Source organism: Megalobrama amblycephala, linkage group LG6, assembly GCF_018812025.1.
Source record: "Megalobrama amblycephala isolate DHTTF-2021 linkage group LG6, ASM1881202v1, whole genome shotgun sequence".
Lineage (NCBI taxonomy): Eukaryota > Metazoa > Chordata > Actinopteri > Cypriniformes > Xenocyprididae > Megalobrama > Megalobrama amblycephala.
The window spans coordinates 45,537,309-45,558,931 of record NC_063049.1 but is presented as its reverse complement, the minus strand read 5'-3'; the positions used below and the strand labels follow the sequence as shown (position 1 = coordinate 45,558,931).

At 34.7% G+C, this 21,623-nt stretch overlaps 1 protein-coding gene across 8 annotated transcripts in view; it reads left to right on the top strand.

Annotated features, from left to right (window-relative positions):
* Positions 1-21,623, top strand: part of frmpd4 (FERM and PDZ domain containing 4) — a 73,972-nt gene that overhangs the window by 7,503 nt on the left and 44,846 nt on the right. The window contains exon 1 of one of the 8 annotated variants that reach the window (XM_048194852.1): positions 459-1,426. The exons of 1 other annotated variant lie outside the window; for it this stretch is intronic. In XM_048194852.1, the coding sequence (XP_048050809.1) occupies positions 1,386-1,426 (41 nt within the window). In that variant the 5' untranslated portion in view covers positions 459-1,385. Of the gene's footprint in view, positions 1-458; positions 1,427-15,423; positions 15,428-15,544; positions 15,555-17,876; positions 18,072-20,215; positions 20,510-21,623 lie in introns of those variants that run through there. 6 more of the 8 variants (XM_048194859.1, XM_048194860.1, XM_048194853.1 and 3 more) reach the window with 6 other exon arrangements.

Below are 21,623 nucleotides of genomic sequence, written 5' to 3'. Positions count from 1 at the left end.
TCGGTAGTGACATCATTGTTCTGGTAGTGACAAAAGAAGCACATAATCATTTATTTGGGGGAAATAAACACAATTTTAGTGCAAATCATTAGTGTTTTAGTATGCGAGTTAAATTGTGTCATGTGATGCGGTCACTACCGAAACATGGAATGTTTTGTCAGAAATAAAGTATATTGAATGATCAGCTCAGATGTTATTATAGTGTTTGATTCAAACTAATGAATCCTTCACTTTGAAATCAGTTTGATAAACTTTATGACTTTTACAAACAAAGATTGGATTCAAAATACAACAAATCTCATAAATCACACTTGAAATATTGTTCATTTTGTAATTATTATTGATTTACCTGTGAAAACTTTTTTTTTTTTAAATAGCAAAAAATATATATTTACAAGGTAGATGTAAACAAAATCTTAATAGGTTAATGTGACCCTTCTTATTAAATTATTTATTATTGTGTTTCGGTAGTGACAAATTTGAAAATATTCCTACATTATGAGAATTAACTGCACAATTACTAGAAATATGTACCTTGGATATTATACAGTTTGCATACAAACATACATATATAAACGTTGCTAGATTTACAATAGCGTCATCGCGGGTCCATCGAGAATCTGAATCTGCTGCTTCAAGTCAGAGATCTAGGAGAATTCCGAGTTTACAAGGACGTGGAATCTTATAATTCCGACAAAGCTGAACGCACATTATTGTTTTCAAAAAGGTTTCCCCGCCTGCTAATGGTCACAAATAGCCCCGCCCCAAACCCTTGCCTTTGGTTAAGGCGCACTGTATCGCTTTACGCGCTAATACAGAACGCGCGCTCACAGGTGTGTGTTTATCATCTCCAAACCACCTCCTGTAACAACTTTCTCCTCCTCGCTTCACTCCTCCCACTCCCTTCATCTCCGTTTATCTCTCTCTCCTCCTCCTCCTCGGAACACCCACGCGCTCCTCGATTCCTCTCCAGTCTCGCGCTAGTGGCTGACGATGACGCTGACCTTTGCACGCGCGCAAGAATATTCATTATATGTGGACATCTGAGATTACATGGAGCGTCCATCAGTTGAGAACTGCTCGGTTTCTCCCTCCCCTCCATGCGATCTCTCGCTTTATCGCGCGCTCTCGCGTTGCTCTCCAATTCCGGCGTCCTGTTTCCACCGCGATGGGAAATTAAATAAAGTTGGCCGAGGGCAGCTGGAGCTGTGAAGGATGTAATCTGAGGGAAAAGCGGATCGTGTTTCCATGCAAAACGCGCAGCCATGCAGGAGATCCTCGAGACCTGTTATCATCTGCACTGACTCTCTGCCTTCAATTCTGAACGATTCACACCGAGGCGTCTGCAGGATGAAATCGAAGTGAGTTCGGAAGCGATCCATGTCATGGACGTGTTCAGCTTTGTCAGGATGCCCAAACTAGCAGGGTGAGTGTCCGCCGCAGTCATTACGCGAATTCACTTTCTCCATGTTTAGAACATGTTATTGACTTGAATGCGTTTTGATCGCCGCGTCAGGCGCGTGTCTGTGCGCGTTCCGCGGTGTGTGCGAGAACATGCAGCAGTGATGTCACGGGAATTGATAACGCAGCTGTCGCATCTCTCCTCATTCATTCAGACCTGATGGCCACTGGAAAGGCATCATCCGTCCCTTATGCTTCCCTTAAAAATAATACTCGAGAGTAAGACTGAATGATGGAGCTGAACAGAACTGAGTCGAGCGATATGGGCTTGTCAATAACCCATGGCCATAACTATATGTGTGTGTGTGTGTGTGTGTGTATATATATATATATATATATATATATATATATATATATATATATATATATATATATATATATATAATGTGTGTATATTATATGTGCATATAATATATATATAGTATGCATGTATGTAGTAGATTTAAAATACTGAATTTAGAGTAATTCGACTACTTTGTAATAAAATCAGTGTTTTAAACAGAAATTTGTGCATTATCCGTGGTCTAAGCATGCAGATTTTGGAGGTTGCTGTAGCAACAGCAGGCAAACTATATTAATGAAGCACAAGAAGACCTAAATAATAAAGTGATAAAAATAAAAGCTCCTATAACACAAAAAATATGTCAAACTGCAAGTGGACATAAGAGGAGACTGATATACTGATGCACTGCTACAAGATATGGAATCACTTTATATATATATAGTAAAACCAAAAATAATTCAGATATTTTTGATATTATTTTACTAGTGTGTGCAGGACACTATAGTTCATTTCTGTAAGTGAGGATAGCAAAATAAAGTAAACTGTGACATATTATAGCCAAATATTCTTCATACAGTGAACTACCAGTAAAATTGATAAACATTTGGAACCAAAAATTATTCAGACAATGATTTGCTTAAGTGTTATCTGACATAATTAAGATTATTTTTTAACTCTGAGATCTTGTCATTTTTTTAAACTATAGTGAATAAACTGAATTAATGAATGAAATGTTCAAGGTGTCTGATATGTATGTAATTGTATGAATTAAGCATCTACATCTTTTGGCCTGTTGTTGTACTCTATATGATCATAATATCCACCCTATACTGTATATATTATCAAACCCATATAGGTTGATCTCTGGAGAATGGCGCTTGTGATTTGATTCGTGTCCATCCATACTGTGGCGTAACATATAAGCCGGGCGGTTAAGCTCATTTCATCCTGTGACTGTCTAAACTCCATAACCTATTTGGCTTGTTTGATTTTTCTTGATTTTATCCCAGCTAATCCTCCTAAAGGATTGGCCCCTGGATCCCACTGGCATCGTCGCCTCCGTCCAGTGTTTATTCTCCAAAATAATCATCAGGATTATAAACGTATAGAAGAGCTCTTTATTTCATCTAGCAGCTTTGCATTTGCTTTGTGCATGAAAGAATCAACGGGACGAACGGGGCCTTCGGACGCTCTGAATGAGGACGGGTTATCAGCGGTTGTTGACTGATGTGAGCTTGTGGATGAGTCTGAAGGTTGGAATGGAGTGGTGTTTTGTGATGCTTGGAATGAGAAACATTTAATGTTGAAACGTTTCATGGAATGTTCAAATTCTGCAACAAATGCATCTGCACAAATGAAAACTCATTCCAAACACACATGATGTTATTCTTTCCCTTGGAACATAAAATGAGAAATTTCGGTCTAGTGCATGTGTTCTGAATCTGAATCATGTCATGTAAGAGTGAATCATGACAGGATTTCTGCTTCCATTTAAACAGTATGTCAGTTGTCATGTGATCTCTTTGAAGCAATCATGCCGTTCTAGCGTGTTCTTTATAAACTGTAATCTGCTACATTCTTAATCTCCTGCAAACAATGGCTCTTGCAAAAGGAAAATATTAGACTCGGGGGGGATTAAATTAAAATAATGAACTAAATTAATTAAGTTGACCAAATATCACTAAAGGGCAGATGCTTGATTGGAAAATACAGTGTAAGAGCTTCAGCCGGTCTTCGGTCGTGTGTACTGTGAATATTTGGACTTTAGCAAGACAGGCTGAAGGTTAAAGAGCGCTCCATCTTATTTATAAGACAGTGTATGAAAAGAAGCACTTTGGAGAGTTATGAAAGCATCATCTTTAATTCATGCGTCTCTCTGTGTCTTCGCTGCTGGAGAGAACTCTCTGTAAAGTAGAGATGAGATAGTGCCTAAAATAATTAAAGTACACGTGAAGCCCGTTTCCATGAGGAGAAACAGCCTGACCAAGAACTGAAGATGGATGTCAGAAATGCTCTTTCACATCGAAAACAGTGTTGATGCTGGATCTTGTGTTGCATGTTCCCCTTTTAATAATGGAAATGAATCACTTTCAAATGATGATAGTAAATGATCGCGACTCGATCGGATCCCGGAAGTCCCATTGCTTAAGCGAAGCAGCATGTCAATGTCACTCTGTGATCTACACATTGTCTTATGTTGTGTTTGGGCTCGTTCAAGACCACTGGCTCTCGAAATATATGTGATCTACTATGGTTTACTGATGTTTCGCAAAGTTACAAAGAAAAATGTGGTGTAGAAGCATCACGTGTGCGGTTTACCCGTGCACCAGCAGCGTTTTTTCATACAAATACTTGGTATAGTTTGGTCTCTAACTTAAACAAATATGCTTGTTGTATTCTGCTAGTTGAGACCTTTTCAATGATATATGACACATGATATATATCGTCCAGCATATCGGTATCGGCCGATTTATGTTCATTTTTAATGTTTTCGTTATCGGCCCAATAAGAAAATGCATTATTGGCCGATATATAAAAGCTGATAAATAATGGATTTTTTCTTCAGCTGAGACACTTCAGATGCACACTGTTCATCATAATGGTTTTGAATTGCTTGAAATATGATTGAAATCACTTCAAAAAGGAAAATACAGTTAAGTACAGCGCAACATTATAATTGTGTGTTTGAGACATGGCTTTTAACGGTGAGACTTTTGTTTTTGTAATCAGGCTCTCAAATTATATAAAAAATTTGGATTTAGATTTATTGGCCAAAAAAATCGGTTATCAACTTTCAAATATAAAGAATTATCCAAAAATAAAAATTTTGTCATCCTCATGTTTTTCTAAACTCGTATGCTGATATTTTAGTCATTATTCACTGATAATCTTGCCAAAGATATTGTGTTGACTACAATTAATTATGGTACTTTCATGGCATTTTTAGTCATTTTTAGAGGATCGTCACTCTGAACCAGTGTTATTTTAGTATAATTGAGATACTATTATATATTTTATTAATATTTTGAATTAGTTTTTATTCTTAGATTTAGTTTTCATTTTAATGTTAGTAATTTTGATGTGTTTTTAGTAGTTTTTTTTTTTTTAATACTTTGTTTGGACTCAAAATGATATTTAATGTTTGTGAAAGAGTCTCTTCTGCTCACAAAAGCTGCATTTATTTGATCAAAAATACAGTAAAAATTGTGAAATATTATTCCAGTGTAAATCAGCTGTTTTCTATGTGAATATATAGTAAAGTGTAATTTATTCCTGTGATCAAAGCTGAATTTTCAGCATCATTACTCCAGTCTTCAGTGTCACATGATCCTTCAGAAGTCATTCTGATGATTTGATGCTCAAGAAACATTTATGATTATTATCAATGTTGAAAACACTTCATATTTTCGTGGAAACTCATATATTTTATTTTTCATGATTCTTTGATGAATATAAGTTCAGTATTTATTTGAAATATAAACTTTGTAACATTATAAATGTCTTTGCTGTCACTTTTGATCAGTTTAATGAATCCTTGATGAATAAAATATTAATCTTCATAACTTGGTAGTGTATATCTATATAGTTTTCATTCATTTTATTTTAGTTTTAGTTATTTTAGTACATAAAGTTAAAATGTTTGCTTGGCAACTAGTCAAAATAAAATAAATTTTTTAGTAGTTTATTCAGTTAACATCATTTCAAGAAATGAAAATATTTATTTTATAGTTTTAGTTTTAGTTAACTATAATGACCCTGTAATCAACTGATTTCTTGTGTTCTGTACAAATAACAGTATGTCGACTGATCTGAGAATGAGTGAAGAAAGACAGAACTTTAATTTCTGGCTGAACTATTGGCTTCCCATTGAAATGTCTTTGTTGTTGAAGCTTTTGTTAAAGACTGATGATTAGAGAGCTGTAGGAAACGCTGCTGCAGTTACAGTGAAGGGCTGACGGGGGCAGCGATGACCTCAGTCAGCAGATATTAATGCCCAGCAGATGCCATCCGAAGGGCTTTATTTTCCTCTGCCCTCTAACAATTACAATCATGACTACAATTATAATCACATTTATCAGTTTCATCAGTGCAAATGCTTTTTTCTCCTTTCATGAGATTTGTGCAAATGAAAATTAGCAATTGCATCATCCTTTTGTTTGCTTTTGTGCATCAACTGCTGTAATAAAACAGCGCTGTACAAATATTCTGCATGAAAATCTCACAGAACCACATTTTACCCTGAAATTAAAATAAAAAATAAAATAAGAATTGGCCTTTTTGCACAAAACTGAAGCCTATTTCTAGGACCAAAGAGTACAATAATAGAGAATCAACACAGAGATTATTGATAATTACACAAAAGTGATGGGAAAATGCCCATATGCATGACAATAATGAGAAAATGTGTCATGAAAATAATTAATGCAATGCATACATTTATGTAAATTATAACTATGTATTTTTTCTGTTGATTTTGGTGACCTAAACATATTCTTGACAAGTTTCAAGAGATTCTTCCATGCAAATGCTGTGCAACATCTGCTGAAATCTAGGAAACATCAGTTAACGTGTGAGCTAGTCATGCAGGATTTGAAACCGTGTCTGTTGGTCAGTATATAGCATATATTTAATAAACTCTTGCCTGCCGTTAAGTTATTATAGCATGCATGGTTTGCTGCTGCGTGTTGTTTTTTCCATGTGACCTGCTCTTTATACACGTTCATTATTCACACAGAAGGTACAGAATGTGCCGGGCAGAGAGTGATGCATGTACAGAATATTTATGAGCTCAAACTGCCACGAACTTTTGTTAGAAGTGTTCAGATATTAAATATTCCCTAATACAACGCCAGAAACATTGGAAGTACACAAAACAGATGCAAATTCTTGGCCAAAGCATTGCAAGTTGTGTTGCATTATGATTCTTTGACATACACTACAAATGTTCAAATGTTTGGAGTCAGTAAGAAAGAAAGAGCCTCAGAAAAGCTGTATTTATTTGATCAAAATACAGTCAAATTGTGAAATATTATAAAGTCAGAATTGCGAGTTATAAAGTCAGAATTGCGAGTTATAAAGTCAGAATTGCGAGTTATAAAGTCAGAATTGAGTTATAAAGTCAGAATTGCGAGTTATAAAGTCAAAATTGTGAGATATAAAGTCAGAATTGTGAGTTATAAAGTCAGAATTGAGATATAAAGTCAGAATTGCGAGATATAAAGTCAGAATTGTGTGATATAAAGTCAGAATTGCGAGATATAAAGTCAGAATTGCGAGATATAAAGTCAGAATTGCGAGATATAAAGTCAGAATTGTGTGATATAAAGTCAGAATTGAGTTATAAAGTCAGAATTGCGAGTTATAAAGTCAAAATTGTGAGATATAAAGTCAGAATTGTGAGTTATAAAGTCAGAATTGAGATATAAAGTCAGAATTGCAAGATATAAAGTCAGAATTGCGAGATATAAAGTCAGAATTGCGAGATATAAAGTCAGAATTGTGTGATATAAAGTCAGAATTGCGAGATATAAAGTCAGAATTGTGTGATATAAAGTCAGAATTGAGTTATAAAGTCAGAATTGCGAGATATAAAGTCAGAATTGTGTGATATAAAGTCAGAATTGCGAGATATAAAGTCAGAATTGTGTGATATAAAGTCAGAATTGCGAGATATAAAGTCAGAATTGCGAGATATAAAGTCAGAATTGTGTGATATAAAGTCAGAATTGAGTTATAAAGTCAGAATTGCGAGATATAAAGTCAGAATTGTGTTATAAAGTCAGAATTGCGAGATATAAAGTCAGAATTGCGAGATATAAAGTCAGAATTGCGACTTATAAAGTCAGAATTGCGACTTATAGTCAAAATTGCGAGATATAAAGTCAGAATTGCGTGTTATAAAGTCAGAATTGTGTGATATAAAGTCAGAATTGAGTTATAAAGTCAGAATTGCGAGATATAAAGTCAGAATTGTGTTATAAAGTCAGAATTGTGTGATATAAAGTCAGAATTGTGTGATATAAAGTCAGAATTGAGAGATATAAAGTCAGAATTGTGTTATAAAGTCAGAATTGCGAGATATAAAGTCAGAATTGCAAGATATAAAGTCAGAATTGTGTGATATAAAGTCAGAATTGAGTTATAAAGTCAGAATTGAGTTATAAAGTCAGAATTGCGAGATATAAAGTCAGAATTGCGAGATATAAAGTCAGAATTGCGACTTATAAAGTCAGAATTGCGACTTATAGTCAAAATTGCGAGATATAAAGTCAGAATTGCGTGTTATAAAGTCAGAATTGTGTGATATAAAGTCAGAATTGAGTTATAAAGTCAGAATTGCGAGATATAAAGTCAGAATTGTGTTATAAAGTCAGAATTGCGAGATATAAAGTCAGAATTGCGAGATATAAAGTCAGAATTGCGAGATATAAAGTCAGAATTGCGACTTATAAAGTCAGAATTGCGACTTATAAAGTCAGAATTGCGACTTGTAGTCAAAATTGCGAGATATAAAGTCAGAATTGCGTGTTATAAAGTCAGAATTGCGAGATATAAAGTCAGAATTGTGAGATATAAAGTCTGAATTGCGAGTTATAAAGTCAGAATTGCGAGATATAAAGTCAGAATTGCGAGATATAAAGTCAGAATTGCGAGATATAAAGTCAGAATTGCGAGTTATAAAGTCAGAATTGCGAGTTATAAAGTCAGAATTGCGAGATATAAAGTCAGAATTGCGAGTTATAAAGTCAGAATTGCGAGATATAAAGTCAGAATTGCGAGATATAAAGTCAGAATTGAGTTATAAAGTCAGAATTGCGAGATATAAAGTCAGAATTGTGTGATATAAAGTCAGAATTGCGAGATATAAAGTCAGAATTGTGTGATATAAAATCAGAATTGTGAGATATAAAGTCAGAATTGCGAGATATAAAGTCAGAATTGCGAGATATAAAGTCAGAATTGTGTGATATAAAGTCAGAATTGAGTTATAAAGTCAGAATTGCGAGTTATAAAGTCAGAATTGAGTTATAAAGTCAGAATTGCGATTTATAGAGTCAAAATTGTGAGATATAAAGTCAGAATTGAGTTATAAAGTCAGAATTGCGAGATATAAAGTCAGAATTGCGAGTTATAAAGTCAGAATTGCGACATATAAAGTCAGAATTGCGAGTTATAAAGTCAGAATTGCGAGTTATAAAGTCAGAATTGCGAGTTACAAAGTCAGAATTGCGAGATATAAAGTCAGAATTGCGAGATATAAAGTCAGAATTGTGTGATATAAAGTCAGAATTGCGAGATATAAAGTCAGAATTGCGAGATATAAAGTCAGAATTGTGTGATATAAAGTCAGAATTGAGTTATAAAGTCAGAATTGCGAGATATAAAGTCAGAATTGAGTTATAAAGTCAGAATTGCGAGATATAAAGTCAGAATTGCGAGATATAAAGTCAGAATTGCGACTTATAAAGTCAGAATTGCGACTTATAGTCAAAATTGCGAGATATAAAGTCAGAATTGCGAGATATAAAGTCAGAATTGCGAGATATAAAGTCAGAATTGTGTGATATAAAGTCAGAATTGAGTTATAAAGTCAGAATTGCGAGTTATAAAGTCAAAATTGTGAGATATAAAGTCAGAATTGTGAGTTATAAAGTCAGAATTGAGATATAAAGTCAGAATTGCGAGATATAAAGTCAGAATTGCGAGATATAAAGTCAGAATTGCGAGATATAAAGTCAGAATTGTGTGATATAAAGTCAGAATTGCGAGATATAAAGTCAGAATTGTGTGATATAAAGTCAGAATTGAGTTATAAAGTCAGAATTGCGAGATATAAAGTCAGAATTGTGTGATATAAAGTCAGAATTGCGAGATATAAAGTCAGAATTGTGTGATATAAAGTCAGAATTGCGAGATATAAAGTCAGAATTGCGAGATATAAAGTCAGAATTGTGTGATATAAAGTCAGAATTGAGTTATAAAGTCAGAATTGCGAGATATAAAGTCAGAATTGTGTGATATAAAGTCAGAATTGCGAGATATAAAGTCAGAATTGCGAGATATAAAGTCAGAATTGTGTGATATAAAGTCAGAATTGAGTTATAAAGTCAGAATTGCGAGATATAAAGTCAGAATTGTGTTATAAAGTCAGAATTGCGAGATATAAAGTCAGAATTGCGAGATATAAAGTCAGAATTGCGACTTATAAAGTCAGAATTGCGACTTATAGTCAAAATTGCGAGATATAAAGTCAGAATTGCGTGTTATAAAGTCAGAATTGTGTGATATAAAGTCAGAATTGAGTTATAAAGTCAGAATTGCGAGATATAAAGTCAGAATTGTGTTATAAAGTCAGAATTGTGTGATATAAAGTCAGAATTGTGTGATATAAAGTCAGAATTGAGAGATATAAAGTCAGAATTGTGTTATAAAGTCAGAATTGCGAGATATAAAGTCAGAATTGCAAGATATAAAGTCAGAATTGTGTGATATAAAGTCAGAATTGAGTTATAAAGTCAGAATTGAGTTATAAAGTCAGAATTGCGAGATATAAAGTCAGAATTGCGAGATATAAAGTCAGAATTGCGACTTATAAAGTCAGAATTGCGACTTATAAAGTCAGAATTGCGACTTATAGTCAAAATTGCGAGATATAAAGTCAGAATTGTGTGATATAAAGTCAGAATTGAGTTATAAAGTCAGAATTGCGAGATATAAAGTCAGAATTGTGTTATAAAGTCAGAATTGCGAGATATAAAGTCAGAATTGCGAGATATAAAGTCAGAATTGCGAGATATAAAGTCAGAATTGCGACTTATAAAGTCAGAATTGCGACTTATAAAGTCAGAATTGCGACTTGTAGTCAAAATTGCGAGATATAAAGTCAGAATTGCGTGTTATAAAGTCAGAATTGCGAGATATAAAGTCAGAATTGTGAGATATAAAGTCTGAATTGCGAGTTATAAAGTCAGAATTGCGAGATATAGTCAGAATTGCGAGATATAAAGTCAGAATTGCGAGATATAAAGTCAGAATTGCGAGTTATAAAGTCAGAATTGCGAGTTATAAAGTCAGAATTGCGAGATATAAAGTCAGAATTGCGAGTTATAAAGTCAGAATTGCGAGATATAAAGTCAGAATTGCGAGATATAAAGTCAGAATTGAGTTATAAAGTCAGAATTGCGAGATATAAAGTCAGAATTGTGTGATATAAAGTCAGAATTGCGAGATATAAAGTCAGAATTGTGTGATATAAAATCAGAATTGCGAGATATAAAGTCAGAATTGCGAGATATAAAGTCAGAATTGCGAGATATAAAGTCAGAATTGTGTGATATAAAGTCAGAATTGAGTTATAAAGTCAGAATTGCGAGTTATAAAGTCAGAATTGAGTTATAAAGTCAGAATTGCGATTTATAGAGTCAAAATTGTGAGATATAAAGTCAGAATTGAGTTATAAAGTCAGAATTGCGAGATATAAAGTCAGAATTGCGAGTTATAAAGTCAGAATTGCGACATATAAAGTCAGAATTGCGAGTTATAAAGTCAGAATTGCGAGTTATAAAGTCAGAATTGCGAGTTACAAAGTCAGAATTGCGAGATATAAAGTCAGAATTGCGAGATATAAAGTCAGAATTGTGTGATATAAAGTCAGAATTGCGAGATATAAAGTCAGAATTGCGAGATATAAAGTCAGAATTGTGTGATATAAAGTCAGAATTGAGTTATAAAGTCAGAATTGCGAGATATAAAGTCAGAATTGAGTTATAAAGTCAGAATTGCGAGATATAAAGTCAGAATTGCGAGATATAAAGTCAGAATTGCGACTTATAAAGTCAGAATTGCGACTTATAGTCAAAATTGCGAGATATAAAGTCAGAATTGCGTGTTATAAAGTCAGAATTGTGTGATATAAAGTCAGAATTGAGTTATAAAGTCAGAATTGCGAGATATAAAGTCAGAATTGTGTTATAAAGTCAGAATTGCGAGATATAAAGTCAGAATTGCGAGATATAAAGTCAGAATTGCGACTTATAAAGTCAGAATTGCGACTTATAAAGTCAGAATTGCGACTTGTAGTCAAAATTGCGAGATATAAAGTCAGAATTGCGTGTTATAAAGTCAGAATTGCGAGATATAAAGTCAGAATTGTGAGATATAAAGTCTGAATTGCGAGTTATAAAGTCAGAATTGCGAGATATAAAGTCAGAATTGCGAGATATAAAGTCAGAATTGCGAGATATAAAGTCAGAATTGCGAGTTATAAAGTCAGAATTGCGAGTTATAAAGTCAGAATTGCGAGATATAAAGTCAGAATTGCGAGTTATAAAGTCAGAATTGCGAGATATAAAGTCAGAATTGCGAGATATAAAGTCAGAATTGAGTTATAAAGTCAGAATTGCGAGATATAAAGTCAGAATTGTGTGATATAAAGTCAGAATTGCGAGATATAAAGTCAGAATTGTGTGATATAAAATCAGAATTGCGAGATATAAAGTCAGAATTGCGAGATATAAAGTCAGAATTGCGAGATATAAAGTCAGAATTGTGTGATATAAAGTCAGAATTGAGTTATAAAGTCAGAATTGCGAGTTATAAAGTCAGAATTGAGTTATAAAGTCAGAATTGCGATTTATAGAGTCAAAATTGTGAGATATAAAGTCAGAATTGAGTTATAAAGTCAGAATTGCGAGATATAAAGTCAGAATTGCGAGTTATAAAGTCAGAATTGCGACATATAAAGTCAGAATTGCGAGTTATAAAGTCAGAATTGCGAGTTATAAAGTCAGAATTGCGAGATATAAAGTCAGAATTGCGAGATATAAAGTCAGAATTGTGTGATATAAAGTCAGAATTGCGAGATATAAAGTCAGAATTGCGAGATATAAAGTCAGAATTGTGTGATATAAAGTCAGAATTGAGTTATAAAGTCAGAATTGCGAGATATAAAGTCAGAATTGCGAGATATAAAGTCAGAATTGTGTGATATAAAGTCAGAATTGAGTTATAAAGTCAGAATTGCGAGATATAAAGTCAGAATTGAGTTATAAAGTCAGAATTGCGAGATATAAAGTCAGAATTGCGACTTATAAAGTCAGAATTGCGAGATATAAAGTCAGAATTGCGACTTATAAAGTCAGAATTGCGAGATATAAAGTCAGAATTGCGAGTTATAAAGTCAGAATTGCGAGATATAAAGTCAGAATTGCGAGATATAAAGTCAGAATTGCGAGTTATAAAGTCAGAATTGCGAGATATAAAGTCAGAATTGCGACTTATAAAATCAGAATTGCGAGATATAAAGTCAGAATTGCGAGATATAAAGTCAGAATTGCGAGTTATAAAGTCAGAATTGCGAGTTATAAAGTCAGAATTGCGAGATATAAAGTCAGAATTGCGACTTATAAAGTCAGAATTGCGAGATATAAAGTCAGAATTGCGAGATATAAAGTCAGAATTGCGAGATATAAAGTCAGAATTGAGTTATAAAGGTATGTAGGCATTTTTCAAAATATCTTTTGTGTGTGTGTGTGTGTGTGTGTGTGTGTGTGTGTGTGTGTGTGTGTGTGTGTGTGTGTGTGTTTGTCTTCTGCAGAAGAAAGAACAAAAATCATACAGGTTTTAAACGACATGAGGATGAGTAAATGGCAGAAAATTGTAATTATGGCATTTCAGACATAATGGGAAGGCATTTGTATTTCCTGTTTGCATTGTTGTGAACAGCTCTTGACACAATGTGCCACAGGGCATCAGTTCTGCTGGAATATTTGCGTGTGAAATGCTCATTAGCGGCGTTGATGAGCTGCTGTGTGTTATTACAGTGGCCTGTCATTAGCTGGAAGCACCGGAGCGGTGGTGTTTCCCCAGCTGGACGATCTGGGTCTGATGAAGCTCTCAAATAACAGGGCGGAATCACTTGCGGCTCGCAGCTGAGCGTTTTACAGCAGTGTGTTTCTGTAGCGCTTTAATGACAGCCTGCATCACATCACTGTCAATATCAGTGTGAAAAGCATCGCTTCCGCTGCGTCGATTACACGTATCTAAAGGAAGATGCCACACTTACTTAGTACTTATGTCTAGTTTTCCAGTACAAATATCTGAACGTTCTTAAATCAAGATCCATTTACTGGAGAAGCATTTTTTTTACTGTGTTCAGCAGTGCAGTATTGCAGTGTTTATTTAAAGTGCCCTATTATGCTATTTTAAAGGTTGTTAATTTTGCTTTAGAGTCTTTTAAAACAGGTTCACATTCATCTAAGTTCAAAAAACACTTTAATTCTCTCATAATATCCACTGCAGCATCAGCTCTTTTCTCTCAGTGTCTGAAACGCTTCCATCATAGATTCGGTCTCTCTAAACCCCGCCTTTCTGAGAGCTGCTCTGCTCTGATTGGTCAGAAACCAAAAGCTCATTGTCATATCTGAATCTCAGCTCTTGATTCACAGTGATACGAACAGTAACAGTTTTACCGTATCAATCTCGTGAAAGTGGATTTGCTTTGGCAGCAGAAAACAGCATCTTCTCAACATGAGCAACACGAACCAAACACTTCCAGTCTCAGATACAACTACAGTGATTGACGGCGGGGCAAAGAGACGCTGTTTGCTGGCAGTTATAGCATCCATGAGCCAAGCTGAAGTTCACGTTCCAGCAACGTTGTCCCTGATGGTTCAGTATCATTAGCACTACAGTAAAGCACACAAGTCTCCAGACATGACTGCGAAGCGTCTGAGTGCTCTCGAAGCAGAGCTGCATATTACCTGACAACAGCCCATTTGCAGTAGCAAGACAAAATCATTTCCCCAGCCAATCATCCATTCTCATACATTCTGACCTGGACTCTTCAGCATGTCTCTCCTGCGTCTCTGTCTTCCTCTGAGATGGAGCTGAGATTTTTTTCCCATCTGTCCACCGGTTACATCATCTCGCCTGCATGCTGGCATATTCGAGGGCTTTGTTGTAATCTGCCACTGCTTTGCATTGGTTTGCTGAAAGAGTTACTATAAGCCATCATCTTCAATTTAGAAGGAATGAAAGTGCAGGATTTTTCTATTATTGGGTCACAAGATTCGACAACTAAATTGCTGTCATTATATAAAACAAAGCTGTCTGTACTGTAAGTGCCTCTTTTAAATAGACTCTAGCTTTCTTGTCGCATTTTAAAAATGCAGTATAAATATTGTCTACTGGCTGACAGCGATTTCTACCATTACACTAATGTACTGTCAGTACAGTAATTTTTCTGGATTCTGTTTTAATGGTTTAATTAAATATAAATAATCAAAAACAATTTCTGTTGAATTCATAAAAATGCCATCTAAAATGTAATATCTTTTTAAAAAATTCTGTTTTATATTATTTTGTGTTTTATGACTGAATACAAATAATCAAATGAATGCAAAAAGTTTAATCTTTTAAAATGTAATCAAATGAAAATGTAACAATTCTTTTTATTGTTTGTCAAACGAAGTGCTGCATAATAGTGGTTTACTGTTTATTATTTCAGTTAAATTTGTAAAAAAAAAAAGGGTGTAAATCATTTTAATAATAATTATTATTATTATTATTATTACTTTGAGAGGTACCTTCTATTGTACTATAGTTAAATATTTCTGTTCCAGTTTCGTCAGGTGAAACTGAACTTTTATTTTGGCGGGTTGCGGTGAAGATCTGTGAGTTTGTGTGTGTATCTGCAGATAGTTTTCTGAACTTTTATTTTGGTGGGTTGCGGTGAAGAGCCGTGAGTTTTCTGAACATAGTTTTCTGAACTTTTATTTTGGCGGGTTGCGGTGAAGAGCCGTGAGTTTGTGTGTGTATCTGCAGATAGTTTTCTGAACTTTTATTTTGGCGGGTTGCGGTTAAGGACCGTGACTTTGTGTGTGTATCTGCAGATAGTTTTCTGAACTTTTATTTTGGCGGGTTGCGGTGAAGAGCAGTGAGTTTGTGTGTGTATCTGCTGATAGTTTTCTGAACTTTTATTTTGGCGGGTTGCGGTGAAGAGCCGTGAGTTTTCTGAACATAGTTTTCTGAACTTTTATTTTGGCGGGTTGCGGTGAAGAGCCGTGAGTTTGTGTGTGTATCTGCTGATAGTTTTCTGAACTTTTATTTTGGCGGGTTGCGGTGAAGAGCAGTGAGTTTGTGTGTGTATCTGCAGATAGTTTTCTGAACTTTTATTTTGGCGGGTTGCGGTGAAGAGCCGTGAGTTTGTGTGTGTATCTGCAGATAGTTTTCTGAACTTTTATTTTGGCGGGTTGCGGTGAAGAGCCGTGAGTTTGTGTGTGTATTTGCAGATAGTTTTCTGAACTTTTATTTTGGCGGGTTGCGGTGAAGAGCCGTGAGTTTGTGTGTGTATCTGCTGATAGTTTTCTGAACTTTTATTTTGGCGGGTTGCGGTGAAGAGCAGTGAGTTTGTGTGTGTATCTGCAGATAGTCTCTGAACTTTTATTTTGGCGGGTTGCGGTGAAGAGCCGTGAGTTTGTGTGTGTATCTGCAGATAGTTTTCTGAACTTTTATTTTGGCGGGTTGCGGTGAAGAGCCGTGAGTTTGTGTGTGTATCTGCAGATAGTTTTCTGAACTTTTATTTTGGCGGGTTGCGGTGAAGAGCAGTGAGTTTGTGTGTGTATCTGCAGATAGTTTTCTGAACTTTTATTTTGGCGGGTTGCGGTGAAGAGCCGTGAGTTTGTGTGTGTATCTGCAGATAGTTTTCTGAACTTTTATTTTGGTGGGTTGCGGTGAAGAGCCGTGAGTTAGTGTGTGTATTTGCAGATATTTTTCTGAACTTTTATTTTGGCGGGTTGCGGTGAAGAGCAGTGAGTTTGTGTGTGTATCTGCAGATAGTTTTCTGAACTTTTATTTTGGCGGGTTGCGGTGAAGAGCCGTGAGTTTGTGTGTGTATCTGCAGATAGTTTTCTGAACTTTTATTTTGGCGGGTTGCGGTGAAGAGCAGTGAGTTTGTGTGTGTATCTGCAGATAGTTTTCTGAACTTTTATTTTGGCGGGTTGCGGTGAAGAGCCGTGAGTTTGTGTGTGTATTTGCAGATATTTTTCTGAACTTTTATTTTGGCGGGTTGCGGTGAAGAGCCGTGAGTTTGTGTGTATCTGCAGATAGTTTTCTGAACTTTTATTTTGGCGGGTTGCGGTGAAGAGCCGTGAGTTTGTGTGTATCTGCAGATAGTTTTCTAAACTTTTATTTTGGTGGGTTGTGGTGAAGATCCGTGAGTTTGTGTGTGTATCTGCTGATAGTTTTCTGAACTTTTATTTTGGCGGGTTGCGGTGAAGAGCCGTGAGTTTGTGTGTATCTGCAGATAGTTTTCTGAACTTTTATTTTGGCGGGTTGCGGTGAAGAGCCGTGAGTTTGTGTGTATCTGCAGATAGTTTTCTGAACTTTTATTTTGGCGGGTTGCGGTGAAGAGCTTTGAGTTTGTGTGTGTATCTGCAGATAGTTTTCTGAACTTCTATTTTGGCGGGTTGCGGTGAAGAGCCGTGAGTTTGTGTGTATCTGCAGATAGTTTTCTGAACTTTTATTTTGGCGGGTTGCGGTGAAGAGCCGTGAGTTTGTGTGTATCTGCAGATAGTTTTCTAAACTTTTATTTTGGTGGGTTGTGGTGAAGATCCGTGAGTTTGTGTGTGTATCTGCTGATAGTTTTCTGAACTTTTATTTTGGCGGGTTGCGGTGAAGAGCCGTGAGTTTGTGTGTGTATCTGCAGATAGTTTTCTGAACTTCTATTTTGGCGGGTTGCGGTGAAGAGCAGTGAGTTTGTGTGTGTATCTGCAGATAGTTTTCTGAACTTTTATTTTGGCGGGTTGCGGTGAAGAGCCGTGAGTTTGTGTGTATCTGCAGATAGTTTTCTAAACTTTTATTTTGGTGGGTTGTGGTGAAGATCCGTGAGTTTGTGTGTGTATCTGCTGATAGTTTTCTGAACTTTTATTTTGGCGGGTTGCGGTGAAGAGCCGTGAGTTTGTGTGTGTATCTGCAGATAGTTTTCTGAACTTTTATTTTGGCGGGTTGCGGTGAAGAGCAGTGAGTTTGTGTGTGTATCTGCTGATAGTTTTCTGAACTTTTATTTTGGCGGGTTGCGGTGAAGAGCCGTGAGTTTGTGTGTGTATCTGCAGATAGTTTTCTGAACTTTTATTTTGGCGGGTTGCGGTGAAGAGCAGTGAGTTTGTGTGTGTATCTGCTGATAGTTTTCTGAACTTTTATTTTGGCGGGTTGCGATGAAGAGCCGTGAGTTTGTGTGCGTTTCTGCTTATTTTGAGAATTTCTGTACAGTGTTCCAAACATTCGCGTATCCATAGGCTCAATTTCAAGTAAGATGCTCCCTTATAAGGTAGCTGCCTATGTAGGTTGCTCACTAGGTTTTAAAGTACAACCAATAAGTGTTAGTTATTTATTTCTAACTTTCTGTGCCACAAGGAAATTGATGCAACAAAGTTTTTTCCTCACATTTCCAGTGAAATAATGTCCGTTGAGATGAAGAAGGGCGGGATGTTAGGAATGGAAACGCTGTGAGGGAACATGATGAGCTCTGCTCTCCAGACTGAATTATTGATGCGGCGCATACATGAGCGATCGGGTTCATGTGCTGGAATGTTACTGCTGTGTGTCCTTCACTGGCCAAACAAAAAAGATTGAGTAATTACAGCGAGACGCAGTCAAAGATGTTAAACATTTATCGTCTGTATTATGGCAGTATTGTCAGGGGGAAAGCGGTTGTTGTATCTTGTGTGTAATAATGGCTTCAGTGTGAAGGGGGAGATTTGTCATTTGATGTAGTGAGGGATTTTGAGTAAATACTGTGAAATACCCATGTTAACAGCGAGACCTTACTGTTAGTGTTACCCTTACAAAGATATATTTCTGAAGATATTCGTTTTTTGTCAGTAGTTTTAGTGCTGAGCAGCTTGTTAAGCTTTAGTTTGCAGGAGCAGATCCGTGTTTTTCTCTGGACAGTTTTCCTGTGGGAGTCGCACTAACTGATATTCCAGTATAGATGTCAGGCTACTGATTAGTTGAAGATATTAGTTTGATTGTCATTCGCTCTCTCACCGTCTCCACACAGCTGCCATGGCAACAGATCCCAGTTTAACAGCTTCATTTGCATGTTACGGCGCGGCACGTCATTTCAGTGCGTTCAATTCTACTGACAAATCGCAAATTAATAACTTTCCTCTGTCGTTATCATTAAGCTTGAACAAGACGTTGGATTGTGAAATTGATCTGAAATGGGCTCTTCAGCTTGGAAATAAGGCTGGCCGGAAATTAAATATCAGTGACTATTAAGATCATCGTATATATTAGTATTTACTATTATAGTATTTATTTATAGATTTTACATTCAATAATATTTACTTGTACGTTTTAATAATTTAGCTTCAATTTTACCTTTTATTTCAGTTTTATTTTTAGTCATTTTACAACTTAAATTTGTAAATAAAATAATAAAATAAAAATATTTCTACAGCATCGTCACAAACATATTAATTTAAGTTTATTATAGTATTTATTAATATATTTTAGTAATTTTGTTAGGTGCTTTTTAATATTTTAGGTTTCATTTTTATTTCATTTTTATTTATTTTTTTAGCAATTTTAGTACTGAAATTTATAAATAAAATAAGAAAATTAAATTTCCTATACAATATTTCTACACCATTGTCACAAATATATTTAAGTTTATTGTATTTATTTAGTTTTATATTTCTTAATACATATATATATTTATTAATACATTTTACTAACTTTGTCAGGTGCTTTTTAATATTTTAGTTTGAATTTTGAATTTTATTTTTTAGTCATTTTTAAACTTATAAATAAAATGATTTCTACAGCAATTTCTACAGCAATTTCACAAACGTTCAAGTAAAAAAAAAAAATTCATCTAATATTTATAATTTTATTTCAGCTTTATTTCCATTACCAAAAATCCATTTTTCATAGTTTTAGATAACAATAACAATACTTTCATATATTGAATAACCTATGAACTATGTTTTGGATAATCAAATGAATTAAATTACTTATTTAATTATTTCCTTTTTTTATTTGCCACATGATGGACACAAACCAAAAGATCAGATTACTGTTAACATATGAATGCAGCTGGAAAATAATTCAGATATCCTTGTCAATCTTCAGTGTCACATGATCCTTCAGAAATCATTCTAATATGATGATTTGCTGCTCAAGAAACATTTATGATTATTATCAATGTTGAAAACAGTTCATATTTTTGTGGAAACCATCATACATTTTATTTTTCATGATTCTTTGATGAATAGAAAGTTCAGCATTTATTTGAAATAGAATCTTTTGAAACATTTTAAATGTCTTCACTGTTTTTTTTTTTTAATTTTTATTTTTTTTAAAAAACAGCAATTTATTTCTTTCCAAAATAAAAGTCTTATTGACCCCAATCTTTTGAGCAGTATATACAGCTGAAAAAGACGCCAACTTTAAAGCATTAATAATCCACGGTATTTGAACACTTGCTCTGCTTAGTGCACTTCATGAATTCTGCAGCCTGCGCTCCCTCACTAGTGTTGGCTGCACGGCGGCACGGCCATCATTTATTGATGGCTCTCTGAGTGGCTTGTGTTTCTCTGTCCGGTACGGTTACTCCCTAAAAATCCCCATCGTGATCCAAAGGAGCCGAGTTAAAGAAGGGACATCAATGAGAAAACCAAGTTAATGAAGGTGCTGTCGGGGAAAATGGAAGAGTGTTTTGTTAGTCCGTCTTACTGTTCTGAAGACCCGGCGTTTGACACTGTGAGTGAATTGTTCTGTTTATGTCTCTAAAGAGGAAACTGATTACTTTGCCTGCGTATCTCTTGTGTTTGGTCTCAACCACGGGGCTTCATCAGGACTGTTTGTACTTGTTTTAATATTTGTGCTGTAAGCATTACATACTTCCTTCTGCTTAAACAGAGTATTTGCAGGGAAGCACAGTATTGAAAACCTTGTCTGCGAGTCCAGTAATATGTTTAAAAGTGTTTTCTAAATATGGGAGTTGTTTGGAAGATTGTTTCCACCACAGTATAAAAAAATAAAAATTTAATTGGTCCACAAAAATCAGGGTTTAAACAACATGAGATTGTGTAAATGATTATAGAATGATAGAACTATTATAGAATGCTTGGACTTGGAATTCCAAGTTTATATCTTGCAATTCTGACTTTTTTTTCTTGGAATTCAGAAAAAAAAAAAAAAATACAAAATTGCGAGATGAAGACGATGTAAACTTGGATTTCCAAACAAAAAAAGACAAAAAAAAAAATCTTGCAATTCTGACGTTTTTTTTTTTTGTTCGGAATTCTAAGTTTACAACTCGCAATTTTGATGTTTTTTTGTTCAGAATTCTAAGCTTAAATCTCTTAATCTTGACATTTTTTTTGTTCGGAATTCTAAGTTTACATCTCGTAAATTTTAATTTTTGTTCGGGAATTCTAAGTTTACAACTCGCAATTTTGACATTTTTGTTCGGAATTCTAAGTTTACAACTCGCAATTTTGACATTTCTGTTCAGAATTCTAAGTTTACATCTCAAAATTTTGATGTTTTTTTGTTCAGAATTCTAAGCTTAAATCTCTTAATCTTGACATTTTTTTTGTTCAGAATTCTAAGTTTACATCTCAAAATTTTGATGTTTTTTTGTTTGGAATTCTAAGTTTACAACTCGCAATTTTGACATTTTTGTTCAGAATTCTAAGTTTACATCTCAAAATTTTGATGTTTTTTGTTTGGAATTCTAAGTTTACATCTCAAAATTTTTACATTTGTCTGTTCGGAATTCTAAGTTTAAATCTCTTAATCTTGACATTTTTTTTTGTTCGGAATTCTAAGTTTAAATCTCTCAATCTTGACATTTTTTTTGTTCGGAATT